General features: G+C 31.5%; 3 protein-coding genes across 3 annotated transcripts; 2 read left to right on the top strand and 1 right to left on the bottom strand.

The window, feature by feature from the left end:
- The first annotated feature begins 2,001 nt into the window (after positions 1-2,001).
- Positions 2,002-4,231, top strand: LOC145091763 (Pentatricopeptide repeat (PPR) superfamily protein). The gene has a single exon (XM_079029554.1). The coding sequence runs from the start codon at positions 2,322-2,324 to the stop codon at positions 4,155-4,157; it is 1,836 nt and encodes a 611-aa protein (XP_078885680.1). The 5' UTR covers positions 2,002-2,321; the 3' UTR covers positions 4,158-4,231.
- Positions 4,148-6,902, bottom strand: LOC145091764 (putative serine/threonine-protein kinase PBL15). The gene is made up of 5 exons (XM_079029555.1): positions 6,319-6,902; positions 6,092-6,227; positions 5,862-5,998; positions 5,617-5,740; positions 4,148-4,796 (listed from the first exon to the last, which is right to left on the bottom strand). Exons 1-5 carry the CDS (start codon positions 6,727-6,729, stop codon positions 4,333-4,335), a joined length of 1,272 nt encoding a protein of 423 aa, XP_078885681.1. The 5' UTR covers positions 6,730-6,902; the 3' UTR covers positions 4,148-4,332.
- A 15,092-nt stretch (positions 6,903-21,994) lies between these two features.
- Positions 21,995-24,151, top strand: LOC145091762 (MOB kinase activator-like 1A). Its single transcript, XM_079029553.1, has 7 exons — positions 21,995-22,150; positions 22,917-22,965; positions 23,050-23,158; positions 23,240-23,333; positions 23,424-23,557; positions 23,661-23,824; positions 23,907-24,151. The coding sequence occupies exons 1-7, from the start codon at positions 22,128-22,130 to the stop codon at positions 23,976-23,978; spliced, it is 645 nt and encodes a 214-aa protein (XP_078885679.1). The 5' UTR covers positions 21,995-22,127; the 3' UTR covers positions 23,979-24,151.
- Positions 24,152-25,707: the final 1,556 nt, after the last annotated feature.

Raw genomic sequence — 25,707 nt, 5'->3', positions numbered from 1 at the left:
TTTAATGTTAATCAAGAATTAATTAGGAAATTAATTCTATGATTAAAAGAAATTAATTGGACTAAGGGGACTGGAATTGCCAATTATAAGATAATTGGATTTGGGTTGTGGATCCTTATGGATATGAGTGGGACGAAATTAGAGTGGAAGCCCACTATGATTTCGTCCATGGCCTTGTTCCAGAAGGTTCCTTGGACTGTTTAAGGCTTAAGCTATCCAATTAGGGTTTTGACTGAAACCTGGAGCACACCTATATAAAGGACCCCAAGGCTACAATTTTCGACTACCAGAAGAATCCCTAGACTTCCTATAGCCGAAATTGTGTTTCTTCTCCCTCTTTTAGATCATCGTCTTGCCTTGGTGTTTGTGAGCCATTAGAGGTATTACAATTGTGATACTAAGCTTTTGAAGATTGAAGACTCTTGCTACTATCAAGAGGTAATCATCTAAACTTGTATTAGTTGTAGATCTCAATTTTTATAGCATGCTAGATTAGGGTTTGCAAGCTTTGAATAAATTGCATGTACAATAGAGAAACCTAGATCCAAAGCTCTAGGGTTTTGCATGTGCACATATGATGTTCTTTTGCTCATAACCCATCAAGAATATTATTTCTTATCATCCTTTCTGGTTATTTTCAATCCCTTCCATTAAAAAAACTCATGAAATAAAGCTAAACGTGAATTTTTTGCTAAATTTTGGAACAAAAATCATAAAATCAGACTATTTTTTTCTCTTATTTTTTCTAATTTTTCCCATAAAATAGCCAACAACCAGAAATATGACCATAATAGCCATAATTTTCGCAAGTGACTATCTTCGAAATTCTATATAGTCTGCAAGTTTTTGTTTTTTGAGATTTCCGTAGGTTACCTATTGCAAAAATTATAATTTTTCATTTTTTTCTTTTTAGAAAAAAATTTACGTGTTAACAATTGGGAAAATCTAGGTGCTTGTGATTTTTTTTATTATTTTTTTCTATATTTTTATAGGTTATCCTTGTGAGGAAGAACTCTGATAGTCTAATAATTGTTATCGAGTTCATATCAGATAGTTATAAGTTTTTTTCCATAATTTTTACCAAATAGGCTGCGTTTTAGCTAAAAAAATAATAATTTCATGACATCTAAATTAAGAGTGTAATATATACATGGATATACCTTGTTACAAAAAATACAACTAAAATTGAGTTTGTATACAAAATTTATAAAGGATCCTACTTTAGATTTAAAAAGTTCTTAATTTTAACATCCAAATTTGGAATATAATATTATCCATACAAATCTATTGTTACAAAGAATACATTTATAAAAAATCAACATAATTCGTATGAAAAAAAAAGTATAAAGGTTTGAAGTTTGGAAAAAAAAATTAAAATTTTGGTATCACAAACCTACAAAAATCTTAAGTCACGTGCAAAAATTTTTGAATTTTTGGGCTATTTTTTGAAAAACCCTTAAAAAATACTGGCATTATGATATTCTCATGAGTATATTACAAAATAAATTTATCATTTAAAAACATAATTTTAAAGCATCTCCAAAGGTAAATCTGTGCAATCACTTATTTCTTTTGACACCTCATTATTAAAAAAATATTGATCTCTAAATAAATAACATCTCCGATGGTTAAGTTTTTTTTTATAGTTTTTTCTATGAATTTAACTTATTAATCCCCATCTATCTAAAATGTTCTACAAAACCTTATCATTTATTTTTTTTGTTTTTTTAAACATATTATATTTTAATATAAAATATTTTAATTAAGGTTATCATTAGAAATTAATATATAAACATTTTATAAAGTATAAAGGAAAAACTATGATATAAATAATTAAATAGTTAAATTAATGGAAAATGTTTAAAACTAAATTTTCATTAAATGTGTAAAAATAAAATATGATAAAAGTCAAAATGGTTAAGGGGTTAAAGTGTTATAGTATATTGAGACTCTATACATTGATATGGAGTGCTCAATATAAATATACAAAAAAAACTAAACTATCGCTATGAAAATAAAATAAACTCAGAGATTCTTAATTCCGAGTTCCGAGTTCTGACCCATGTAAGCGCCGTTGCGCTATGTTATGAACGGCAAATTGCGCGGTTGTGCACCAACGGCCTCTCACAACCTTACTCCACCTGACTTCGCCAGCCTCCGGAACCAGCTAATGTCGACGATCGTGTTGTTCCAATCCAATTTTAGAAAGTGCTCAATGCGTTTGCGAAGTATCGAAACGTCAAAACAGTTCAGATAATCGAAATTAGGTATGCAGCTCTCATGTTTTGAATTTTGGTAGCATTAAACCCTACTTAAAAGTAATGAATCGAAGTCCAGTGAATCCAACCCTTCTCAAATCAGTTCTTAAAATCCATCACTTGTCAAACTCTGCGTTTTCATCCCTACAGACTTTACCCGATTCTAAAACAAGTTCATTCCTAAACCCACTCTACAATTTTCTCCCTCACACCCAAAACCCTAGCAAAATCGTTGATACTATATGCACAAATCTCAAAGAAAGAAGAACCGCTCTTCTTGAGAAAGACATGATCCCTCATCTGGGCACCGAAGAAGTCTCAAGAGTTCTTCTTAGATGCCAATCTGATCCGTTTGCAGCTCTTACCTTCTTCAATTGGGTTAAAAACGATCTAGCGTTTCTCCCAACTATTCATAACTACTGTCTTATGTTGCATATACTAGCTTGGTCTCGCAAGTTTCCACAGACAATGAAGCTTTTCTCCGAGTTAATAGAGCTCAACAGGAATAAACCTGAAAAAGCAAGTATTTTTGAAAATTTGGTTCTGTGCACCAAAGATTGTAGCTGGGAACCAGTTGTATTTGATATTCTTCTCAAGGCATACCTAAAAGCTGGTTTGATTCGCGACGGTTTTGTTACTTTTAGGAAGATGGTGAAGCTTGGTTTTGTTCCAAAAATCATTTCTATCAACTTTCTTTTAAATGGGCTTTTGAAGTTGGATCGAATCAATGAATGTTGGGGAATTTATGAAGAAATGGGTAAAATCGGGGTACATGGTAACACGTTTACTTTCAACATATTAACTCATGTTATATGCAAGAGTGGGGATGTTGATAAGGTGAATGGGTTCTTAGAGAAGATGGAAGAAGAAGGATTTGATCCTGATATTGTCACATATAACACATTGATAGATAGCTATGTCACAAGAGGCCGATTAAAAGATGCACTCTATCTTTATAACATCATGTGTATAAGACGTGTGATGCCAGATTTGATTACTCATACATCTCTGATAAACGGGCTTTGTAAAGAAGGTAATGTAAAGGAAGCTCATAAGTTATTCCACAAAATGATTCAAATAGGGCTAAACCCAGACATATACTCATACAATACTCTTATATGTGGTTACATTAACAAGGAAATGATGCAAGAATCACGCATGTTGCTTCATGAAATGATCAGAAATGGGATTACCCCTAACAAGTTCACTTGTTTAGTACTTATAGAAGGATATAAAAAGAAAGGAATGTTGATTTCAGCTGTGAATCTTATTGTAGAGCTTCAAAGATTTGGAATATCAGTATCTAGAGATCTTCAAATTGATCTAGTCCTTGCTTTGTGCCAGGTGGATAAACCTTTTGCAGCCAAGAGTCTATGGGAACGCATAGTGAAAGATGGTGAAGAAACTTGTATGATTAAAATCTACAATGAATTGATTGTTTCATTTTGTAAATCTAATTATGTAAATGAGGCTATACAGGTAAAAGACGAGATGTTTTTCAAGAATGTGAACCCAAGTTTGGTCACTTATGGAGTAATCATAGAGTGTTTGTGTAGACTAAATAGAACCATGGAGGGTGAAGCTTTCATGAGGGATATGATTGAAATAGGCATCCAGCCTGATATGACAATTTTCAGATCTTTGATTTTTGGGTATTGTAAAGAGAAGAATCTGAATCAAGCGGAGTCATTATTAATCTTGTTTGCAGAAGAGTTTCAAGTATGTGACAATGAATGCTATAATGAGGTTTTCAAAGGGTTTTGTGAGAAAGGTGATATGGGTAAGTCAATGGAGTTTCAGAAAAGGATGCAAAAAATTGGATTCACTCCAAATAGTCTGAGTTTTAAGTATGCAATTGATGCCCTCATTGTCAACTCTGGCATGCTTCATACATATTAATTTATATCATGTATTGCACCATTTTGTTGCACACAAGGCACTTATATATATACATGACCACTTATTCATCTAAATTTATGTACATATATGCGTTTTATCATTTACATAATAATATCTACCAAACCAGAACTGAGTCACTGACAATCGGACATATCTGAATCTTGATCCCAATTCACTAGCCCTTAGTGCTCATTGTCTTGACAGGAGTTTGTTTCCAATAAATCCGACCTCCTCCATTCATATCTTTGCTTTCTTTGGGCATATAAACCGCATTTCTTGCTGTCTTCTGTGTAGGGGGTGGGGCCCACTGTCCAGAACTAATAGCCATATCTTTCAAATTCTTAACTCCTTCAAGGGTCTCAATGATCACAGGCATTTTGGGCCTATCTTTAGGGTTCAAACTCACACAATATAAGGCCAAAAGGGCAACCTCTTTGGCTCCTTTAACCGAATATTGTCCCCCTAACCGTGGGTCAATTATCGCACGCACCCTTCGGCTGCTAGTCAAATACGGCCTTGCAAAGTCAACAAGATTTTGTTCGCTTTTTGGTCTCTTTTTATCCATTGCCCTTCTTCCTGTCAATAGTTCTAACAACACCACTCCAAAGCTGTAAATGTCACTCTTTGTGGTTAAGTGCCCTACAATAATTTAACATGTCAATACATTTCATTAGCAATAGCAATGAATTGTAATAATCTGTCCCACATCCATCAAACAAATTAGAATTGTAAGCCTCTTAGGGCATCTCCTACTCAACACCATTCATTATTGTAATAAAAAAAAAGATGTGGGTTAGATTCGTAAAATACTAATAAACATAAGGGTTGATTTTAAAAATATATGAAAGTTGGAAAAATGAAGATAACTAGAGTATCTTGTGTATCTGGTTAGAGAGTAACTAGTTAGTGATTGCACCAAATATTATACCATTTTTATCAATTAAGGGTGTGCATATTCGGTTTAAAAAGCCCGAACCACACACTTTATTTGGGTTAGCGGGTCTGGGTTTTAGTTGAAACTGCTTTGTTATTCGGTTTACAGTTTGCTGATTTTTATTTGGGGCCCTCCCGAAACCCGAATAAGAGGGGCAGTTGAGAAAAGTTCATATGATTCCATTCCTTTTGAGTGACGTCAGCTTAATAAAAATAATGAACTTGCTTTATTACTTTCAATTTTATATATAATTATTTATCTTATATATCTATGTCGTTTTGCTAAATTACTTCAATTGAGCACCGCCCCTAATCTCAATTATTGATTTGCATAAATTACTTCAAATTTGATATAGCACTATTAATTACACCAAAACATAACATATTTTATCTTAATCTTGACTAATAAATTCTCACTTTATATACTTATCTTCTCTTGTTAATTTATCTAGTCATTTAATATTTAATATAAAAAGTAATAACCTAGTTTACACCAAAAAAAAAAAAATCATTAGAGAAATCTTACCAGTGTTGACATATTCAGGGGCAGCATATCCATAGGTGCCCATAACTCTAGTAGTAACATGAGTGTTCGATCCTTCTGGACCCATTGTTGCCAGCCCAAAATCAGATAATTTCGCATTAAAATCCTGACAATTTTCATGAGAAGTGTTAAATTATCTCCATATCAGCATTCAGCAGCAACAAAACAATTGGTGTATAATGTTTTAGCCTAATATAATTATAATTATAATCATATTATATACATACGGAATCAAGTAAGATGTTGGATGTTTTGAAGTCACGATATATAACAGGGCTTTCAGCACCATGCAAGAATGCAAGACCTTTAGCCGCGCCTATTGCAATTCTTATTCTAATCCCCCATGCCAAACAAACCGAAATCCCTACGTAAATTTAACAACAAAATCCTTATCATCATTACTTTACAATCCCTAAAAATTAATAACAAATCAATAAATATTTATATAAAAACTTACTCTTGAACAAATGATTCTCCAAACTTCCACGAGGCATAAATTCGTAAACAAGAAGCCTCTCTTCTTCTTCACAACAATATCCAATCAATTTCACCAGATTAGGATGCCTTAGTTGACCCAGAAATATCACCTCCGCCTTTAATTTTTCAAAACAAATAAATAAACTATTTATTCATTTAAAAAAAGTAAAGTAAAGAAACCATGTATAGAGAAAAAGAAAAGCTTACAAGCCATTCTCGATGACCTTGTAATCCTTCAATATCAAGAAGCTTAACAGCAACGGGTTGAGGTTTTAACCCGGATCTCATGGTTTCATCGACATAACCCTTATGCACTTTCCCGAACCCTCCTTCGCCCAGCAAAAAATTACTCGAGAAATTCTGAGTTACACCTCGGAGCTCACTCAATTTAAAATCAAACAAGTCTGGTCCGAAGCTCTGTATGTCTTCATTAAGACGCATAGAAGACGACCTGCTTAGATCTGAGAAAGACATGCGTCTGAAAGAAGGTGATGGGGCTACATTTTTCGAGAATTCCGATTTTGAGGGTCTGCAACGGCTAAAGCTGTGAAAAACCTTGTTTTCAGCCGAACAGCAGTAGGGTTTCCATGTAGTTTTTGGTGAGTCCTTCGCTTTCATGATTTTTATGGATGAAAATTGGTTAGTGAGTAATGGTGGTGTATAAGTAAGTGTTAATCTTGTGGGATTATCATTATCTTGATATAAATGTTGAAATTGCAACAACTCTGCAACCACTCTACTAAAATTGGATGCTTTGTTGCAGTCTTTTCTTTTGTAGGGGTATTGTTTATGTTACTAGATTTGTCATTTAGGTTTGTCTTCAAACTGGTCCATTTTATGTATATTTTTATAACTTTAGAGAAAACCCCCCTTTTTAGCCAATTTTTAGCCAATAATATGTAACCCTGAGTTACAAAAAGATTGGGTACATATATGAATGTGAACGTCAAGTACAGATTAAAAGATTTGTTCCCTATTTATTAGGTTTTGACTTGTTTGTTTTGTTTCTTTTAGATGTCTAGGCTAGAGATTCAACTAATACTCTCACCTAGATTTGTTTCTTACATGTCTAGGCTAGAGATACAAGTATTATCAAGTGTAACTTTGAGGACCGAAGGAGTAGCCCCATATGGTATGGTGGATTGGTGGGGTGAATTGGGAGCTTTCACCCGGTGGTGAACACCACATTGCTAGTGCACTCAAAGCGATGTAAAGAACCACGCCATGAGATTTTATTGCATTTTCTCTCGTTCTTTTCTCTTCTTCAACGGCTATAAATTTAATTAAAAAAACATTTTACCATTTTATAAATACCAACCATTTTACCATTTTGTCTAGAATTCGGGCAAAATTTGATATATGTAGTATTTTAATTATTGTTATATTTTAATGATGGTTTCTTATTTTGGTTATGTAATTTTTATTTTCGAGCAATGAAATATTTTTTATTAATTTTGTGTTTACTAACCATTTTTAATTAATTTCTTCTTATTAAATTATAGCTTTTAAAATTATAGTAATTTTATTTTATCAAAAAAAGTAAAATGAAGTGAAGTGTGACAATTTCCTGGATTTTGAAGAGTGAAAGGAAAATGAGAAGAAAAAAGGAAAATGAAGTGAAGTGTGACACTTTCCTGGATTTTGAAGAGTGAAAGGAAAATGAGAAGAAATTAAGGTGTGCCAAGGTGACGGTGAAATGTGACCACACCGTCCTCCGGTCTAAAGAAATCATTTGATATGTGTAATTCAAATTCTCTGTTCACGAGTTCAACTTAACGAGGAAAAAAAGGAAATAAATGAAAGTTAAAAGAAAGTTAAAAAAAATGTGTCTGAGTTTCATTCATGGAAGATTTTTTTTTCCTTTCAATTTGGAATGATTTAGATAGAAATGAACAAAATATTTAATTTTTCTTTCATTTATCTCCAACTAACTCGATAACACAAAATACAATTATCTTGTATTTTTCTTTCTCTTCTTTTTCTCTTTACTTTCTTTCCTTTTATTTTTCTCTTCTTTGTTAAAACCTTCAGAACTAGGCGTAACGAAAATATTTAATATTTATGGTCATTAACAATTGTTTATTGTAAATCATATTTTTTTGGAATGATAATTTTCTAGTCTACTCCTAAGCCACTATTAATTTCATCTATGTTTTAGAAAGCACTTGAACCTTTAACCTCAAAAAGAATAGACAACACCTGATACCGTCTATAAGCCCTTTGGTCGTAAAACACACACACACACATATATATATATATATATATATATATATATATATATATATATATATATATATATAATTTTAACTATTTCTTTTATCAATTTGCTAATTTAATTCATTTTTCAGAGGTGTACATGAGAATTTAAGTGGGTGAATATTTTAAATGGCTGTGTTGCCACTTGTAATTAATTAACATTTAAATAGTTTATGTTAAACTTGGGTGGTTGAATACCAAATACATTTGAAGGCATTCGCAACCAACATGGATGTTGTTTAGCACAATTTTCAAACATGTGGGGTGCTTTTGGAATTAAAAACTCATGAAACGGGAAGAACGATTTCTTGCCAGAATTATCCCCAAAATATTAAACTTTTCATTTTTGGCCTTTTCTTGTTTGAGTGAGGCCATCAATGACTCCAATGGTCAAGAATCCCATGCCATTATTGTTTAGTTAATTAAGTATTCATCGATACTTGTAATCATATAATTTTTATTTTTGAATGAAAGTTTACAATTATTTGATTCTAGTTTATCTAAATGTGTTTTATTAATCATAGTCTTAAATTTACATGTAATTTTAATCAAGATATTTGTGATAAATAAGAAGAGAATTAAAATATTAAATTTTCATTTATTTATATCTTTTTTCATCATGTCACAAATTAGTCGTATATATTACCTAATTTGTTTGGAATCCAATTAAAATAAAATAACACATGATATTATGTGTGTGTATTTGTATTATTATATATAATCAATAATTTATTAATATACAGATATAAAACCATATTTTTCTTATCCGTTTCTCATTTTTTTAATATTTCTTTGCAAAAAGGTGCAATGAGACATGCATGGTCCCAAGTCGGCACCTATTTAATCTTGATTTTATAGAAGTACAATGAGAAAACATGACAATAAGAGCAAGTACACTATGATGACGAATCTCATTAACTTTACGATTTTAATAGAAATATAACTTTTTATTCTATAATATTATCCTAAATGATAAATTATTTCTTTTAGAAAAAATATATCATTCAATATGTTAGGTAATTTAATACAAGTTTGTTTTAACTAGAATCAAATATTTAATAGAGATATATACACTAAAGTCCTAATATTTTCATCGATTTGACAAGAAAGTCCTAAATTTTATTTTTTTGACAGTAAAGTCCAAATTACCGGCAGTTTTTGACACTTTTACCCTTTTTCCGGTTAACCGGTAATGAAGTTCAGGACTTTACTGTAAAAAAAATAAAGTTCAGGACTTTTTTGTCAAATTATTGAAAATATTGAGACTTTAATGTATATATCCTTTTTTTTTGTTACAAATTTAATGGTATGATACTCTTTAACCATAAGAGTTATTGAAACTTTTTCTACTCAACTAGATCCTATTGAAATGCTTAACGTTTGCTTCTTGTTAAATTGTTTTTTAATCTCAACAAATCGATATTGAAAAAAAATGGAGATAATAAAAAAAAAAAAAAAGAACCAGGGTTGTGTTGGCCTTTTGCAATCCTAAAAATGGAGAAATAAGAAACCGAAAAAAAACAAAATTGTCTTTCTTTTTCTTCTCCACATTCACACCACTAGACACGTGTTGTTTGTGTTTGTATAATCTATCATCACTTTTTAGTTCAAGATTTGATGGTGAAGTAAGAAGAAAATTTTACAAGGGTGAAAAGACTTGTAAAACAGTATTCTTACTTTGCTGCCAAATCTTGAGCTAAAAGGTGGGGATAGATTATATATATACATTAAAGTCCCAATATTTTTAACGATTTGACAAGAAAGTCCTAAGCTTTATTTTTTTGATAGTAAAGTCCTAATTGACAATCTAACAAGAAAGTCCTAAATTTTATTTTATTTTTTTGACAAAAAAGTCCTAAATACCGACTAACCGGAAAAAAAAAATGGTAAAAATGTCAAAGCTATCGGTAATTTGGACTTTACTGTAAAAAAAAATCAAGTTTATGACTTTCTTATCAAATCGATAAAAATATTGGGACTTTAATGTATATATCCCTATTTAAAAATATAAGACTTGTTTACAAAAACAACCATTGTTTTAAAAGTATTTACATAAAAAAAAAATTATTGTTTATTTCTTTTTGTATAAAGGTCGTTGCTTATTTTTAGAAGCCACCTATGATTCTATGAACTCTTAACTCATTAACCGGTCATGAATGTTGAGGTAAATTTGCAAAAAGAAAATGAAACTTTCATTTGGATCATCAGGTTTTAATATTATTTTTGAAAATATATTATGATATAGTTGTTTTAATAATAATTAGACACATGCTTGGCATCCGTGGTTTAAAAAAAGTCTCATAGACAAATACATCTATCAAAACCAATGTTTTAAAAACAGGTTTGAACTGTTCGGGTCGGGAACTAAGGACGAGAGTGGTTCAATAACAACTGGTTTTATGCTAATTTCTAGACTGGATCAGACTGTACTGTTTCTTCAAAAAGCGGGTTGAATCGATGTTATATAACCGGTAAAAAACAGTTTGAAACGGTTTATTGGACTTCGGTAGTTGAATTTCACTTAACCTGTTACAAAAACAAACAATATCCAAAGCAAATTGAACAACTCGATCGATTAGGTTAACCGGAGTGTGCACAACTTATAGGCCAATGAACACCATTGTCATTGCCATATATAAGAAAATCATTGGTTTTATATACATATATGTATAGGAAAATAGATATACATAAAAATTATGGAAACTAAGTTGAACCGGCGGTCGGCGGTCGAACCAGTTAAACCGGTCAACGAGACCCGGTTCAAATAAAAATATGTTTTCAAAACATTGATCAAACTCATTACAAGGATGTTTCCAGTGGTTTCATTTACGTTCATGGTTGGACTTTCATGTAAAATGAAAAGGTCAAAGAGAAGAGTAAGGTCTTGTTTGTTTTTTTGAAGCCAAAATATATGCAGTCTGCGGATCACATCTGCAAGCCTCTGCGGCAGAAGAGGTGGACCAAATGTCTGCGGTCTGCAATAAGAAGACTGTTTGTTTTTAACGTCTGCAGCCGTTGAAATAAATTAAATTTTCAATCTTAATTTCATGTCATAAAGATTAAAAATGTATTTTCAGCAAAAAGATAAAGAAAATAATAAAATTAATAAAAAAAAAACGGGTAGTTTTTTTTTTTTTTTGTTAAAATGAGGTCTAAAGACCTTTGAAGACAGTGACCCATATCTGCGCCAGGAAGACCTCGCGCAGACGTTTTTTGGTCTGCGCACTTCAAAAAAACAAACACTCTGCAAGGGCATATGTATGCGCGTTGTCTGCGCGGCGCAACAAAAATGGTTGGGCAGAAACAGCCCCTAAATAAGTTTAGGATCAGTTAGCTTTCTGATAAATCCTAATTTGCAAGTCTGAATTCGAGTAGGAAGCCCCCGTCGTCGTGTAGAATGAAGACATGTGATCAAGAATTGGGCTTTTTTTTTTCAAGAATAGTCCCTGAATTTTGGTCTGTTGTCAACTTCTACTCCAAACCCGTTTTCTTTGACATTTATGCTACTTTCGAAATGTTAAATTTATCCCACTAACTTGTATTTTATTTTCCATATTTGATTAATTTTATTTAACTTATTTGCATTTCAGTTTTCCATTATGCTATTTATTACCCCTTTAAAAATCCAAAAGTCATTTTAGCCCTTCAAATCAATTTATATATCAAACAAATTCTTTTAATATTATAATTATAACATTTAATAATTTTTATCATTCAAAAATAAATAATTGTAGCATTTATTTGAACATTGTATTCCCTTTATTGTCCAAAACATCTAGTCCGATTTTACAGATGTTATAATAATAGATAGTTTGTAACATCCTATTTCAAAGATAAAAAATTTTGATTTAACTGAATATTATAAAATTAATAAATAAACAAAGAAACCACTAAAATAATAAATAATAAAGAAAAATAATTAATTAAGTAATATTTAACCGGATGTTTATGAAGAAGTTAATAGAACTATTAACTTGAAAATAAGACAAGAGTGACTAAAAATGTCAAATTACCAAACTTTTTATAGCTTGCTTTCTCTTAGGTGTTGTTTGTTTTTTCGAAGAGAAAATACATGAAGTCTGCGGACCACCTCTGCAATCCTCTGTAGCAGAAGAGGTGGAACAAACGACTGTAACATTTAATAAAAAATATGTTTGTTTTTTTAACGTTTGCAGACTACTACAGTAAGTTAAACTAAGGTGTGAAGAGGTTTGAAGCAGTTGGTTTAATGCTGACCCACGCAAAAGACGTGCAACAGTTTTTAAGTCAGAAGTGTTCAGAAAAACAAACAGTTGCGAAGGGCCAAGTGATGCGCGTATGCTGCGCGGCGCAGCAATTAGACTTGGCAATCCGTGCCTGCGTGTCGTATATCTGTGTCAGACAAGAATTTACACGACACTAATTTGTTAAACACGAACACGACATGAATTATAAAACGTGTTTGGGGTATCAAACACGAACACGACACATAAAAAATTCGTGTGACACGTGACACGACACGAATAGACACGTTTTTCAGCTGTGTTACATGAAAACACGAAAAACACGAATATACACGTTTTTAATGGCTTTTTTTTAAGCTAGGGCTATAAACTAATTATTGAATTTTACGAATGGTCCATAATATATTATAAATATAAATTTAACCCTAAAGTATATATGTTTATATACGTGTTTGTATGTGTCACGTGTCAACACGAATTTGTATCGTGTTTTATACGTGTCTAAATAGGTAAATTCATGTTTGACATGTATAAGACGCGAAACACAAATTTAAAATACGTGTCGGACACGAATAAACACGAAACACGAATTTCTAAAACACATACATAGAAAACTCGTATCGTGTATCAAATTGTCAGGTCTAGCAGCAATAAGTGGGCTGAAGTGGTTTTTTTTTTTAAAAAAAAAACAAACATCACATTAGTCAATGTATTAATTGTTAGAAAAAGGGTCAATGGCGGCAAAAGTCTAAACTCGAATTGTAGTTGAAACCCTTGACAAATGGTGCCACTTACTAGAGACTAAGAAGGAAAAAGTCTAAACTCCAATTGTAGTTGAAACCCTTGCCAAATGGTGCCACTTACTAGAAACTAAGAAGACGGAAGGTTTGTATTGCCAAATGACTAAAAATATTGGTGAATTAGTTTTTTTTCGCCCATTTAGAGGGTGTTTGGTTAAGATTAAAAAATGATTTTTTTTAACTTATTATCGGTTCCATACCGGTATAAGTTAAAATTAATGTTTGGATAAACTGTTTTTAAAAACAAATTATAATGGCGTGGAACCGGAGATAAGTCATTTTTGATAAGCTATTAACCCCTAACTTATCAAAACTTCTTATAACTTATAGCTGTCCAACATCTCCAGGAAACATTTTTTTGGTCATTTTGCCAAACAATAAAAAGGGTTTATTAACTTATAGCATTTTGACACCGGATAAGCTAATCCAAACATTTTTAAAAACTTCGTTTTGACATCACTATAAGATAAAAAGTTAAAAGCATTTTAAATAAGCTTAGCCAAACACTCGTTTAGATGAAAAACATGATTTTTGAGGGAAATGGAGAGCTATGTGGACGATTTTGGAGAAGCTTTTGTGAAATAGAGAGAGTTTTAAAGGATTTGAAGAAGATTAGATTAAAGGTGTGCAAGCTTGGAAAGGTAATTCTCATCGCTAGTTTTCCTAATTTCTTCATAAAATCCCAAATTAGGTTTGGTGTGACACCAAATTCGAAAATGGAGCCTATTTATGAAATCTCTAGGAGTTATTGAGTGTTCAATTAATCATGTAATATGTTTCTAACATCACTCTTTTGCATTTTAGTGTTTGATTCATCATTTGATGGAGCTTGGGATTCTCAAACCCTAGATCCTTGATGGAATCCGAAGTTTATAAGATATGAGAAGTTTACAAGTTGTAATAAGTTTTTGTTCATGTATGAATGCTAGAAACATATGGTTAATCACCATTAAATCATTACCTCACCATAGAAGTACCAGATTCCATATCTACGGATGAATTAGTGATTTAAAGCCATAAACCATGTCAAATGTTGTACGTAAGCTACAATTAGATGTACTTTAGTTTTTAACCACTAAATTTGATATAAATCCATGAGATCTTAGCTAGTTAATGTATTTATCAATCCAATATTGCGTTCTACCGTTAATTCCAAAGTTTCTAGTAATGTTTGAGTGAAATTGATGATTCCAATGGTGAAACACTAGTGAAATGGAATGATGTAGTTTTTTTAATCAAACTAGACTTAAAATGACTTGGCATTGATCTAATGGAAGCAAAAGATTTAATAATATATATTTTAAGAGTTTTCAAAAGTAACAAAATGAATTGGTTACACTGACAGACACTATGGTTGGGTTAAAGCTTCTCAATTCCATTGACTAGCTTGGAATCGTGATGTTGGGAAAAATCATGAACTAGAATAAGAAAGTGAACATATAAATTGTTAAATTTACTTGTATCTTAAGTCCTAAAGTGACTATTTGATGCTTTTATGGTTCACCATTAAATTTTTATATATTACCCATTCATTTTTATTAGAGTTTATAAATAGTTCTTGTAACCGCAGTTAGTTGATATATTCGTTGGGTCTTTTGTAACAGGCTAATTAATGTTGAATCTGAAAAAAATAATATATATCAAATTTAATATATTTACATTAGATTCTTTGATTCATGATCTGGAAGAATAAACTTCAATTTTAGGTTATTGATGTTCTTATTTAGACGATTTTTTCTTTATCAGTTTCTCATCCAATTTTACAGAGCGTATTATATTATTCGGTTATAAAAAGTAATTTAATATTCTTATTATGATGTAAGCCCCTTCTATCTAGAATTGTGGTTCCGCCCCAGACAACACCGTCATCGTTGTTGACGTATAACGACGACAATTTGACATTCAACGAGCTATTTCTTGTACCGATCTTAGTACCAGAGATTGATTGTTGTTATATGGAGAGCTTTTACATGTTGAAGGTAGGGATGAGATTTAGAACCGGAAAACCGGACCGAAACCGTTAGAACCGGAATATATAGAACCGGTTTCGGTTCCGGGTTTAAAATTTGGCTTTATTCGGGTTCCGGGTAATCCGGGTTTGGGTCCATCGGGTCCGGGTAAACCGGGTCTAAAAACCGGAGCTGATGTTTGGAACCGGAACCACTTTTAGGGCCGGAACCGGTTTTAATGAAACGTTTAAAAGATGCATATCTCATCCGTTTCAACTCCGATTGACATGCGGTTTTTTCCAACATGTATTTTAGAGTTTGTACATGATTTTAGACTATAAATTTTCCATTTTTAGTATTATATTCATTGACTTACAGTCCTCCAAAGTCGAGATATCAAAGCTGGAAGTTTTTAGTTTTTCAGTTTTTTTGTATTCGGTGAAAGTTTTAAAACATGCATATCTAATTCGTTTGAAGTCGGATTGACATGTGGTTTTTTCCAACTTGTAGTTTACAGTTTGTACATGAGTTTAGACTATAATTTTGTCATTTTTGGTTTAACATTCAATGATTTACAGCCCTTCGAAGTCGGGATATCAAAACTAAAAATTTTCAAATTTTCAGTTATTTGTTTTTGTACTTTATATTATGTGAAAATGTTAACACATGAAAATCTCATTCGTTTAAAGTCGGATTGACAAGCGGTTCTTTCCAGAGTGTATTTTAGTGTTTGTACATGATTTTACACTATAATTTTGTTAATTTTGGTTTCATATTCAATGAGTTACAGTCATCCAAAGTCGGGATATAAATATGAAAATTTTCAAAGTTCAACCCACTAAGTAGTAAGTAATTACCAAAAATTCCGGTTTTTCCGGTTCTAAACCCACTTTATCCGGTTCCAACCTACCCATTTTGATGTTTCCGGGTTTTCCAGTTCTAGACCCACTTTACCCGGAACCGGTTCCTATATACCGGTCCGGTTTCCGGTTCTACAAAATCCAGTTAACCGGTTCCGGGTTTTCCGGGTCCGGATCCATCCGGTCCGAGTTTGGACCCACTTTCATCCCTAGTTGAAGGCACAAATCTTGGTCAAGATCCCAGTACCAAATAATTGTTCTGAAGTCATACGGTAACAAATATTCTTTGACTATGATGAGAAGTTGATATACAGTAACATTACTTCATAAAAAATAGGAAAAGTTTATTGAAAACAAAGACGTCAATGTGAAGTTTGAAAATGACAAACGAAAATATTCATCTCACTTGTCATTTAAAGTTAGCCAGAGATATTAAGTTGTTTCAATGTTATGTAAAATTTTGACACTAATGTGTTTTTCTGTTCACTAGTAGCATTTACTTGAAAAATAGAATTTTTAATCTTGTTTAATTACGTTTTATTGTTTTCTTATTAATATAGATTGGAAATTAAATATGGGAAAAGTTACTTGGAGTGGTTGCATAGAAACGATGATGCCATGCATGAGGTATGTTCACTCCACCTTGTTTGGCGTCTTATATATATTATTCAAAATATGAATGTAGGGCACAGATAATTGAATAAAAGTTAATTTGTTCATTTAAATTAACATTAAGTAAAGTATATTAATTATTCAAATACGATGAATATAAATTTATGAAGAAAAGCCAATTTTGCAAGATAACCTTGATAGAAAAAAAAATAGTGATTTTAAAAGTCGTAGGATAAATAGTTTTGGATGATACTCAAATTAAATACCTTAACAAAAAATAGAGTTTTCTTTTTTTAAAAATTAAACGATCGACATCGATAATTAATAATTAGTAAAATACTAATATATATTTGAGTAGTAATAACTAATAAGGCTATTTTCCAAAGTATGTCTATATGACTAAATGAGGCCATATGTTCACCTCTATTGAAGACCTTTCACGACGATTGGTATATTGATAAGAATTGAGCCCAATTGAGCCTAATGCAAATAAAAGCCCAATTGAAACAAAAGCGTGCTGATACGTTGATCCTTGTTATAAAAGAAAGTACATGTTTTTTTTTTTTTTTTTTTTTTTTTTTTTTTTTTTTTTGCTTATCATCATCAACTTGTAATATATTTTCTTAAATCGAATTTGGGTTTGCAACCGAGATCACATCAAGATTATGATTGGATTTGCTACCATATATTAGTGTATGAGCGTGTGATATATGTCTATGTCTTGAGTGTAAGTATTTAAATTACCAACATGTGTTGCTCTTTTTCATTATTTTATTCTTGTGGATTTTTTAAAACATAAAAGATGTAATGTGATAAAGCAAAACATGTCATATTACTTTTTAATAAACAAAATATTTTAATTAATACTTTTGAATTTTGATATATGGTACCTATATAGATGTTTGTAGTGGATCTGTTAGGTTTGAAAAAGAAATTTTTCCACCTTAAACGATTTTATATACAAAGTGAGAAATCTTTGTATCTAAAACTATTTATAAACAATTTTAGAGATAGGTATATTCTTTTAAATTATTAAGTGTTAATATTCTGAATTGAAAACAATAATAATGCATGTGAAATGACCATATACAAAGTGAGAATATATAAACAGACATTTATGATTTTAATGCTTAAAGCATGACCATCCTCTCCACTTTCGCACTTACAAAATGTCTTTAATATATTTTTTCATTTAAATATGTGTGTGTGTGTTTGTATATATATATATATATATATATATATATATATATATATATATATATATATATAGAGAGAGAGAGAGAGAGCTAGGTTCAAATATGGATTGACATCTATTGTGTGGACGTGTGGATAATACTATTATGTGAGAGTTATAAAGAAAATATGTTGTTTGATAATATGAATACATTCAATCTTATATAATTATTTTAATTATTAAGCATTTTCAAATGTGGATTGAGATCTATTATGTGTACGTGTGGAGCTCTGGAGTCTGTCAGACCCACTTGCAATGATGCATGCAGTGACGACCCAGCCACCACGACGTGGTAAACCGTACCACGACGTGACAAAGGCAAATTTTGCCCTATAAATAGATTTGAAGGGCCATCCGAGTTTGGTTGCTCAAATTCTCTCATCTCACTCATATTACCTCGATTTACGTGCAAAGAAGTACCCCCCCCCCCCCCCGAAGCCCCGATATCATCTCGAGACCCAAAGCAAGTCCCGAAGCTCGAAGATCCCGCGAAGAAAAGAGTTTCCGAGCCGAAGCTCTGCCCGCAAGAAGCCCGGTGAGTGAAGTGAACCCAATTTCACCGAAGAATACTACTTCTACAAGTCGTAGTGTCGTCCGATCATCTTCTGATCAAGTGAGTGTGTAGTTAATTTCTTCTAACACACAGATATGAAGTATCTCTATAAAATATGTGTTATGTGTTATATGTATATTATATCATTATTCGAAATGGGTAAGTGTGTGTGGTTGCTTTCTATTAACACACATATATAAATTATACTCTATAAAATACGTGCTATTTGAATATATACTATTTGTCATGTGATATGAGTGTCGAAAGAATTTGTTATACAGGTTTTATGTTGTATATAAACAAGTAAATTTTATCTACAAATATGTGGGTAGAACATGGGTAGATAGTAACGTGTGATGAAATAAAAAAAATGTTGAGAGGCCTCGATGTCATTGTGATCCAGTCATCTAGCGGAATTTAGATGACAACCACAGACTCTCTAGACAGTCCCGTGGAACACCAGCATGCTCAGAACCTGTAGGTGTTAATGAACTTGGGTATTCGTTCACTGTATTCCATCCCCCTCGTGGTTGCCTTATTTGACATATATTGTTGGGAAACCCCTGAAGCATGTGATGTCGCCCCGATGAAATATTCTTAGACTAGGTCCCTTGTGAAAGGTGTTTAGGGATATAAAGTGAGAATAACGAGAATGGATAATTGGGTTATTGTTGGTTGATGAAATCAAACTAATTATTTATTGTGGGTTGAAAACCCTATATGCTCACCAGGCTCCCAAGTCTGACCCACTCAGTTTTCTTTGTATTACAAGTAGTGGCGCCAGAGCATAAGTTGGATGACTTGTCAAGTTATTTTTGGATTATAGACCTGTTGTTATATTTAATTGTTGTAAGGTTTGTATTGAAATGTTTATGCTTTTGGTCTGTTTATCGAAACATGACATCCCGAGTATTGTAATATAATGAAAAATACATTTCTTTAAGAAATGCTTTGGTAAATCTTATTTTAATCATATTTTGTTTTGGGAACAAATTTCGCAACTATTTTTTTTCAAAGGATTACTCTGAAATTATTTTAAAAGCATAAATTAAACCGGTCTTTTCTGGCCGTGATTTTGGGGATGTCACACACACACACACACACACACATATATATATATATATATATATATATATATATATATATATATATATATATATTATAACCAATATTAATAATAAATAATTTAAAAAAATAGTATACTTATTTATACTTTTAATAAAATAATAATGATAAAAACAATAATAAGGTTTTTGTTTGCAGAAAAGTCCAAATATTTTGGTTCATTTTACAAAATAATCTCAAATTAATTTATTACCGGTTCCAACCGGTCAAAAAATGGCTAAAATGAAAACTTTGTTGGTTTTTAGGATTTTTTCATAAAAAAATTAATTTAAGACTAAAACGTAAATTGAACCAAAATTTCAGATTTTATTGAAGATTCTCCTAAAAGAAAGTACATGTTTTTGAGAGAGAAAGAAGATAAATCAATATCTTTAAGAATTAAGAGATATATAATTATAGAGAGAAATCTATAAAGAATTTTGAGTCAGAGAAATTTTAATTGAACTTAGATTTTACATGAAAAAGAAAATTTCAATAACAATAAATTGTTAGAAGTAACCACCATAAAGATGGCATAGTGGTGATTACTTGATATTAAACTACTTCAAAATAAAGTGATTTTAGCTTTGAATCTCACAAAGTTTCAATCTTGGATATGGTTTGCGATTCAACTTTTTTAAATAGAAATCGTTAAAAACAAGCATGTTTGTTCATATTTTCAATAAAGTGATTCTTACATTTTGAAGGGTAAATATCATTCTCTCTACCACCCTTCGAAACAATGAAAGTGATTTTATAGTTAAACCTAACGACCTCACTTTAATTCTCTTCTTCTTATATACCAGTTCTCCCATTCTTATCGCTAGAGGAAGTGTGATATAAATTTATATGTAATTGGATGTGTAGGTATCTAGTATTGAATATATATGGTCAATGCATTAGAGTTAATAAACAATTACCAAAAAAAAAAAAGATTCCACGATGATTTTCTTCATTTATTGGGAGTTTTTGTTTGCATTGCTCGTTTGATTTTCTTCATTTAGTGGGAGTGTTTATTTGCATTGCTTGTTTGTTGTTAGTTATGAACCCATTTATTTATGTCAAATTTGTGTGGATATGTGGAGATCAATTAAAATAAATAAGGAGTCAATGTTAGAGAGTGTTTGTAGGTCTTGATAAAAGAGTGTATTTTCGGTTAAATTCAAATTGTTTGATATCATATTTTTTGCCTATGATTCGGTTTTATATCCTCTTATTCGATCCGGGACATAACCAATGTTGATTCATTCAGATATGATTTGGTCTAGATTATCAAATAGCCCTTATATTGTATTTTGGAAATGTGAATTCAACATTAGAAATCTTAAGGTGAGTTGCATATGCATTTTTAGAAACAAACACCAACCAAATCCAAACAAGTTTTATGATATTATTATAAACCCTAATCATATAAAAGAATATGAAATTATTATTTTTCCTTGATCCAATATGTGCTTTGATTGAATGTTAGTTCAACTGAAATGATACCGTAAATTTTATATTGTTTAGCAATCTACCATAAACTTTTATGTACATAAACTAGATAAATTTGCTAGAATGAATATGTTCATTGTCATACAAAACCGACTGATCATTCCAAATTCCCTATCTCTTTTTGCAGATAACAAATTTAGGTTTTGTTAGTTCTTGATATATATGAAAATGAGTGTTGAATCAACCGTGGATGCCTAATAAGCTTTTTTTACTACTTGTATATCACAACACTATTTGTTATAACTTTATAGTCGGTCATAATACGAACATACAAACAATAATAATAATACAAACTAGTTGGGGAATTTTGCGTGGTAATTTTCTTGTATAGAGATTTTAATGACATTAAAAGCATCAATATTTAATGGTGTAATGTTGATGTTCAACTATATCCATAGAAGATACAAAATCGACATATATTTAATGATCATTTAACACTTCAAAAAGAAATAAATAAACTCTTTGGTTTTTCTTTAAACATGTTCTATTCATGATCCATGCCCCTTTAGATTCTTTAAATTAAATTTCGTGGGTGGGGTAGCTACCAAAATCAAAAGTTTGTAAATTTGGTTGCATCATAGAAAATAGCAAAGTTGTCTACAAAATTAAATGTTGACTGTTATAATTCATTAAATTTTATAGACCTGAATAATAAAAATCATATGAATATTTAATTGTTATAATTATTTCTAAATACGTAATAAGATTATATGGTTTAATTATTAAATTAGGGGAATAATTTCCGGAGATCGATGATTATTAGATCTGAAAAATAGTATTGAAACACTTGTCAATTCATGAAGCTGGCAGAGAAGTGGGTATTGGGTGCGATCAGAGTGCGTGACAACCCTTCTCAACGTTTCCACTAAACTCCCCCATTTTCTGCCCTCAAAATCCATCAAAGATTCTTCTCTGTGCGCTCTCCCTAGTCATGAGCCTTTTCGGTCTCGGCAGGCAAGACAAATTTCTTCAATTCTCAATCTTGTTTTTCAATCAGATTCCTTTTTATCTGTTTTGTATGTGTCAAGATTTAGGATGCATTGTTTTGGCATTTATTGATCTGGGTATCTCTAAATCATCGTGATTATGGTTAATTTTTCGTGTTTAGATTGAATTGATTCTCACTTACCTTCTTTTACCTTCCCTTTGTTCTAAACAATAATGAAATCAGCTTGACTTTTATTGTACTCTGATCTCATTTCAACTTTCGAAATTACGTACGCATACTAAATCTTCGATTAATTAATGACTACATTAAACTTTATATCATCAACTAAAGTAAACGACTGGTATTAATCGGGAAGTCAGTCACAGGTCATGCTTTGATTCTTTTCGAAATTGGGGAGTTTGTTTTGGTAAATATTAGTATTAGGGATCACAGAGTGCTGATGCTCATTGAGATATCTTGATTTGGGAATTTGTTAATTCGTGGACAGTGATTTGGCTTGATCAAAGTTGGGGGCAAATCCATGGTAAAAAAAATGTCCATAAATGGATCATGCGATTGATTGTCTGAAAAATGTTTTCTATTATTGTGGCTTTTTATAGAAGTGAAATGTTTCTTTACTGATTATATCATAATGTAAGTTATTGGGTTTAACAATGGTTGCACAACAAAAAATGCATCAAATATTACAATTTTTGTAAGATTATTCATCTATTTCATCAAGTAGCTGTGTTATTATGTCTCCTGAACATAGTGAAAAATGCCTAATTTCAGGAACCAAAGGACATTTCGTCCAAAGAAGAGTGCACCTTCTGGGAGTAAGGTTAATCATGCTATTTACATTTCATTTTTAATTTCCTAAAACTTGAGGAAAAAACTTTAAAAATAAAATTCTTTTTATTTACAGGGTGCACAACTAAGGCAACACATTGATGCTACTTTGGGTAGTGGAAACCTGAGGGAAGCTGTGAGACTTCCTCCTGGGGAGGATATCAATGAATGGCTTGCTGTCAACAGTTAATAAATATCCTTCAATTCAGACTTTGGATCTAATTTTGACTTTTTGAGTTTTGACTTATGGTATTCTTGATTTTCAGCTGTGGATTTCTTCAACCAGGTGAATCTTCTCTATGGCACCCTAACTGAGTTCTGTACACCAGAGATTTGTCCAACTATGACTGCGGGTCCCAAGTATGTATTCAAGATTGAATCTTTTTTTTTTTTTTATTGTTTATACAACCAATATTATCTTTATTTAAACAAAAAAAAAAAAAAAATCAGGTATGAATATCGATGGGCAGATGGTGTGCAGATCAAGAAGCCTATTGAAGTCTCGGCTCCAAAATATGTTGAGTTCTTGATGGATTGGATTGAATCACAGTTAGATGATGAATCCATATTTCCTCAAAGGCTTGGTATCCCATTCACCACAATTTGCCTCTTTTAATACAACATTTAGATTGGATTTTGTTTATAAATTAATTGTTAACGAGATAATTTATGAATTATATTTTTCAGGAGCACCATTCCCAGCCAATTTCAGGGACGTTGTGAAAACAATATTTAAACGGTTGTTTCGTGTATATGCTCATATCTACCATACACATTTTCAGAAGATTGTGAGTCTTAAAGAGGAAGCCCATCTAAACACATGTTTCAAGCATTTTATACTATTTACATGTGTAAGTTTTCTCCAAACTCAATTCTGTTCCATAAGTGGGTTTTGTGGGGAAATGAAAATCTTTTTTGACTTTTGATATGCAGGAGTTTTCATTGATTGACAAGAAGGAGCTAGCTCCACTTCATGAGCTTATAGAATCCATTGTTACTTATTGAAAGAAGTTGGTGTTGTTTTCATTTCATATACTTTACTTGACTTTGATTTTATTCGGGAGCTAAATAAGTTGCTGTGGTTACAAAAGTTGTGCTAACTAAGATTGTTGTTTACTGGCTTGTGTTGTATGCTTTTATTTTATAATGCATAAGGTTCACTCGATAATTGTATGGAATGTGTCATGTGTTCTGTTTCATTCTTGCTGATGATTGAAATCTAAATCAATATCTTCACAATTCACATGAAGAAACCTAATAAACTATTGATGGCATATATCAGACAACACCCAATGAATAAGGTACAATTAATTTAACTAGTACCATTTATTACAACGTACAAAGTACAAACACAACAAGTAGAAGACTGAACAAAGGCACACAATGTACATATATCAAAGCTGAATATATGAATGCCTTTTATTATCTATTTATTATTTTCAAAGCTGAATATATGAAATAATAAAAATTACACAATTGCTCTTTTTTTTGTTTAATTTTACTTTATTTTATAACTTATATGTAAAGACATATTATATATATTATAAAAATAGTAAATGATAGTGGTGATGGGTGGTGGCGGAGGCGGTGGTGGTAGAGGCGGTGGTCTGGTGGGTGGTGGCAGAGGTGGTGGTGGTGGAGGTGGTCGTTTTCACATGTAATGTTAAAAATAAAAAATATTATATAGCTGCTTTGGTTTGTAACATTACAAGAAAACTGCATAAATGGTCTGTGTGGTTTGAATATTCTTGGCTAAGGTCCAAAAATATTTTAACTAGCAAAATGATCACTTTTTGATGGTTTAGCTATGATTTTGATCCTTATCTCGTTAACTTTAATAGATATGTTGTTAATTTTTTTAAATGACAATTTTACTCGGAGACCATTTCAGTAGTATTGTCTTTTTATCAAACTATTATTACCATTTTTGCAGACCTACTTTTTAATTTTATTGGATTATTATATATTAACAAAATTTTATTTTTAAGATATATTTATATATAGATCAAATTTATTTAAGGGATTATTAATTTATTTTAATTTTTGTTAATTTTTTAATCGTTTTCTTATTATTTGGAATAAAAAACGCCAAAAAAAAATACTCACCCTTCTTAATTTATTTTAAATATTTGGAAGATAACACATCAGTCACAACATCACCAACCATCACCACCGTCAGACCGCCTCCCTCTTCTAATGTTTACATGTAAGAACACCACAACCGATCAACATTCCTTGTATCTTTCTCTGTTCTTTCGTTTTGTCGGAGCTCGAAAACCACCACCACATGTGTCCTCCATTCTAGCCTCTACATAACCTTATACCATTGAAGCTTCAAACATGCACCATTAGAAAAGATTTGGCAGCTTCTATTAGGTTTGAAAACCCTAAATCTAACATTGTCGCCATCGATGGCGGTGTTGGTAACAAATGGACGGCTGGAGGCTATTTCTTTTCATGGGTTTGTTGCGCATTGTGTAGGTAGTCGACAGGTGTAGTTTTCGTCAAGAATGACCGACTGTAGGCAGGGATAAACGATTTCTAACGAGATGTTGCGACAAGGCAAGGTGGTAGAAGTCAATATATGGAGCAACTAATCAAGAATACTTGGACTAAGACCTTTTGGTGGTTTGAATGGTGGTGGTTGTAGCAGAAAAAACAGAAAACAATTGGCTTAGTGACTAATATAGAGACTTACGAAGGACCGTGAAGAGGCTGATGGAGGTGGTTATCG

Source organism: Lactuca serriola, chromosome 3 (assembly GCF_051521515.1).
Source record: "Lactuca serriola cultivar US96UC23 chromosome 3, Lser_US96UC23_V15, whole genome shotgun sequence".
NCBI lineage: Eukaryota > Viridiplantae > Streptophyta > Magnoliopsida > Asterales > Asteraceae > Lactuca > Lactuca serriola.
This window is presented reverse-complemented; position numbering and strand designations above follow the sequence as displayed.

Bases quoted from the DNA above. Each gene is read 5' to 3' on its own strand.
- LOC145091763 (XM_079029554.1), top strand. From the start codon at position 2,322: ATGAATCGAAGTCCAGTGAATCCAACCCTTCTCAAATCAGTTCTTAAA.
- LOC145091764 (XM_079029555.1), bottom strand. From the start codon at position 6,729: ATGAAAGCGAAGGACTCACCAAAAACTACATGGAAACCCTACTGCTGT. The intron at 6,228-6,318 runs GTAAGCTTTTCT...GAAAAATTAAAG, and splicing joins AAGGTCATCGAGAATGGCTT to GCGGAGGTGATATTTCTGGG. The intron at 5,741-5,861 runs GTATGTATATAA...GAAAATTGTCAG, and splicing joins CCAACATCTTACTTGATTCC to GATTTTAATGCGAAATTATC.
- LOC145091762 (XM_079029553.1), top strand. From the start codon at position 22,128: ATGAGCCTTTTCGGTCTCGGCAG. The intron at 23,558-23,660 runs GTATCCCATTCA...TATATTTTTCAG, and splicing joins CATATTTCCTCAAAGGCTTG to GAGCACCATTCCCAGCCAAT. The intron at 23,825-23,906 runs GTAAGTTTTCTC...TTTGATATGCAG, and splicing joins ATTTTATACTATTTACATGT to GAGTTTTCATTGATTGACAA.